The sequence below is a fragment of the Atta cephalotes genome (genome assembly GCF_000143395.1).
Source record: "Atta cephalotes unplaced genomic scaffold scaffold00033, whole genome shotgun sequence".
NCBI classification, from domain to species: domain Eukaryota; kingdom Metazoa; phylum Arthropoda; class Insecta; order Hymenoptera; family Formicidae; genus Atta; species Atta cephalotes.
The window spans coordinates 1,429,029-1,433,889 of NW_012130097.1; the positions used below are offsets into that span (position 1 = coordinate 1,429,029).

Below are 4,861 nucleotides of genomic sequence, written 5' to 3' on the forward strand. Positions count from 1 at the left end.
TATATATATATATATATATATATATATATATATATATATATATATATATATATATATATATATATATATATATANANAATTTTTTACATTTTTAATTATTAAAAATATTTAATATCACTTTATTAACACAAGAGCAATAATATATAAAATATTGATATCTCAATTTTAACAATTTTTTTTTTTAATTTAATTAAAAGTGATTAAAAGATAAATATTTAAAGGGTCTTTTTATCTATTTTAAAGGTATTCTGTCTTACCGGTATATCCTAGAATATACGGAGGTGCCTTGTATGATCCAGCTTCGTTAGGCCAATCTCTTCTGATTTCTTTATCCTGAAGAGTTGGTAACTCGGCTTCTCTACCGGATTTTGGTCTATATGGTCCAGTTTTAAGAATCTTCTTTTCTAATAATTCCTGTGACAATACAAAACTAAACTTAACTGTGCAATTTGATTATTCGTAATATTTTGTATTAAACAATTTTTTTTGTTCAAATTTCTCTATACATCTTCCTTATTTTGACAATTTAATTCAAATTAATAATTTAATTCAAAATAATAATTCAATAATTTCAATTAAATCATTTCTATTATAATCTTTTAATAATCTTTTGATTCTACGATTATTATATAATCTTTTTTACTCAAAATCTTTTTTTCTCTATAAATAAGTACATCTCTCTCTCATTTTGAAAATTTAATTTATTTTTTCCGGTTTTTTTGATATTTTCTTTTCTTACCTTCATTATTTCCTCTGTACTCGCTCCGAATCTCTTTCCAACGCGAAATTTGAGGGTGGGACAATGACCCGTGTACCTAAAAGTATATGTAATTTGTAGTAAAGGTAGCACAGTATGAATTTTTAAAACATAAATTTAGACTGTAATGTAATGACTGAACTGCTGCGTTCCTCAAAACTTTCTTAAAGAAATTGAATTTTTCTTAGTAAGAAATCGTATTAGTATTATGTTACATTGTTTCACTATTGTGACAGAGCATTTACGATAAATCAACTATATAATGTTTAATGCAAGATTTTTTGATCAATTTGCAGTCTATTTTTCCATGACTAAAACATGATAAAGAAAGAAAGTGGACGACAATGTAGCGTGCAAAATTATGACCTTATGTGAATACTGAATATGTTATAACCATTTTTATGTCTAGTGAAACGTATCTAATACCTTACAATTAAATATCTTATGTGATATATCATCATATAGGAGTTTCTTCGTTAGAATCTATACTCATGGTTATGTTGCTACTTACTACGATGTAAGATACAATAAAATATACATATATATTCCGAGAAAAAAAATACTTGCACGCGAGGTATATTTGCCCACTTGTAACTTCTGTATTAAGTATACCGTAAATAATTAAAATAGCATGGTTCAGAAGAATCGAGATCAGTGAATCTTAAGATGAAGGACGTGGACTATACTGAGAAAAAAAGTTGTTAACGTGATTAAATTAATTTAGTTTATTTTTTGTTGAACAATGTTTGAATCAAATTTATATTACATATACATTATAAATGACTTAAATATATACATCTAACTAAAAAAATAAAGACTAACTAATTTACATTTAGTTCACAAGTTGACAACTTTTTTCTTAGAATATAGGATAACATATATTGTTAAAAGTATGTTTTAATTATTTTGTCAAAAACTTCTCAGAAACATTTTTCAGAAATATTTTTCAGAAATATTTTTACGAGTTAATTCGAAATTTAGAAAATATTTTCAGTTATTTGCTCTGCATTTAACATTTATTAACTGTAGACTGTGTGGACATCGCTTTAAATGCTTCTGAGAGAATGACACGATCACGGCCGATCCCTAAATAAAGTAATCGCAGAACCGTAAAAGCGGACTACCGGTGACCCAGTAAATGGAGCCTTCACTTTGTAGCGGTCACGGTGGGATAACCAGCTGAAGTCACTCCTATGGTTGTCACGAGTCTCGACTATTAAGATCTGCATAATAATAATCGTATCTGGGTCGTTGAACCATCTTCCCGTGTCCATATCACAAGATCAGTATCAAAAAAGTGAAGTCCCTAAGTATCTAACAGATCGTTTGAAATATTATTGTTACAGGAAAAGGATGGTTTTACTAAATATCTAAAATTTAGCTAAATACAGATTTGAAAATGATTTTGTTGGATCATCAAAATCATTAGAATAGAATTTACTTCTCTTCAATATCAAGAAGGACATAATCTTAGCTCATTCGTCCATCTATACTTTTATCGCGCGCAGAGTAATTAGAATAAAAATTAGTTCCTAGAATGTCAAAACTTTTTGTATTTTTGCTTATCATGCTTGAGATTACTATGTAATTATTCTAATAATCCAAAAATTATTTTCAAATCTGTGTCTAGCTAACTTTGTAGATACTTAGCAAAATTGTTTTTTTCCGTACAGATTTCTTCGTATTTAAATGTACACGTTTACTTCTTTCTTATTGCATCTCCAATAACTGTTTCTTCTATCTCTTTTATAATTTAGAAATTATATATATTAGTAGTGTATATACTAGTAGTGTATATACTAGTAGTATAATACTTAATATTCTAAAGAAAAAGTTCAAGATTGTATATTAAATTCGATCATAGTTTTTAGAGACTTTCTTTCCGTTTTAAGATACAAGTGAAAACTTTCTTTTCATGAAAAAGAAGTTCTCGATAACCAATTTGCTTGCTATCGGTCATTTCTTGTTATCCATTTTTGTTATAATGAGAAAGGTATAATAGCATAAATCTGATGGAAACAGTTAATTGGGGCGTTTCTATTTTTCTCAGACAGTGTTTTTTCTCTCGAGCAACTCATCCGTTTCGATCCGCGTCTTTTCTCACTCGGATCGATATTCCGGAGCTAAGGTAAATCATTATAAATAGTTCGAGGTGATTCGCCATACAGAAGGGTAGTTTTGCGCGTGATATAACTTTACAGTGGGGATGTGGGAGTGTAAATTGGCACGGTACCAACCGCGGTACCATTGCTTTCGAGGTCAATACTTCGGGTATGCACGCTTCCGGTGGGTCATCCGATGATCTAGTTTGAATGCGATATAATCTGGAAATCGAGACACATATGCTACTTCGATTTTCTTGTTCGATGTCGTGCGATCAGTAAATATTGTGAATGCATAATGCATTTGATGCAATATAGGTACGTTATAAGAAAGGCCGCTTTACTGCGGTTGATTTTTCGCATATCATCAGATGTACAGTATTAATTGGTATTCAAAATCCTAATTATGTTACATTCAATATCAAAGATTATATATGTGCATAAAAGAAAATCTTATTTTAAGTTTCATATATTAATTTTTATAATAATAATGCATTCTATAAAAGTTTTTACACTATTTTAAATTTTATAAAAATTTTAAATAGATTAAACTGACTGACAACATCTTTAGACAATATCTTCAATTTTCGAAAATCATAAATTTATTTATGATTTATTTATGATTATTTTTATATTAATCTCTCTCTCTAATTAAAAAATTCTAAACTTTGTTTTTATTTATCTGCATGATTTCAGAAATTTATCATAATTTTTATAATTGATATCTTATATCTCCAATTAATTGTTTTCAAATTCGTAAATCAATTAATTAGTGTACAAAAATTAATTAATATATAATAATAAATACTTTGTAATCATTTGCAATATTTTATATATTATTTGTATATTTATTTTTATTTAAGTTTCAAGATACTATCACGTAGATAATTTCCAAATTTCCTAATGTCAAATTATTTAATATTATAGCCGATATCAACAGATTTTATCAATGTTTAAATACCGTTTCTGCGGTTTCTGTTATATTCGACTGAAAATCAAATCGGTTAGAATTAGATCGTTTAGAATCGTTTGCGAAGAAAAAATTTAGATTTGATCTCTGTGCAGAATAGGCCTGATTTCATTGAAAATCCTTCGATCAGATGTGGTTTCCTTGTGGAATCAATTTCACGCTTTCTGCGTTTTTGTTAAGTTTATAAAGACTAAACGTCTTATTTATGTTTAGTTTTTATAAACATTTATTTAAGTATTATTATTCCCAGTAAATATAATTTTTAATGATATAGATATTTTATGTAAAATAAAATAAATTTTGGATTTGAAAGTAATCAAAGAAATAGCACGAAAAATAAAAAGAGGATTGTGACAAACTATAATTTTTGTCACAATAAATTAAAAATAGGATTCCAATAGAATAATTATAAACATCAATTGAGATTTATCTAATTATTCCCATTAATTATTTATACTGCTGCTAATAAACACGGAGATTTTTTTCTGAATTTAGAATTTTATTGAACTTAATGCTCACAACTTAGTGTAATTATAGTTTGTTGCTTATAGCCACTTATTCACGAACAAATAATGTATGTATGTATGGATATTAAATATTCTATATATTTTATGCGTGTACAAAGTTATGGTACCGTTATCGTACACATACAATCCAGCATAAAAACTAATTGTAAGATTTAAGCTTTCTTTAAAGAAGTAAAAAAAATGATATCGTGGTGTAATAATTCACGCGTAACAAAGTTTTTGCAATTACACATACAGACGTATACAATTTTTGAGATTTAATTATAATCATCGTCCGTTTACGTTTTTAAATACAACATACAATCAAGAAATTTATATATTATTCATTATTATTTATATTATAACTGTATAATTTTTTCTTGAGAAACGTATTATTTCGCAAGTTTCATTTCCGTTTTTTATAACAATAAATAAATGAATATTTAGATGTATATTTTCATAATAACTTTCTATTATAAGTGAAATTATGTACATACATTTACATGAAAGATAGGACAGTTTATAT

General features: G+C 26.7%; 1 protein-coding gene across 1 annotated transcript in view; it reads right to left on the bottom strand.

The window, feature by feature from the left end:
- Window positions 1–4,861, bottom strand: part of LOC105621361 (UPF0605 protein CG18335-like) — an 11,007-nt gene that overhangs the window by 4,194 nt on the left and 1,952 nt on the right. The window contains 2 exon segments of the mRNA XM_012202825.1: window positions 258–414; window positions 740–815. Of these exon segments, the coding sequence (XP_012058215.1) occupies window positions 258–414; window positions 740–815 (233 nt within the window).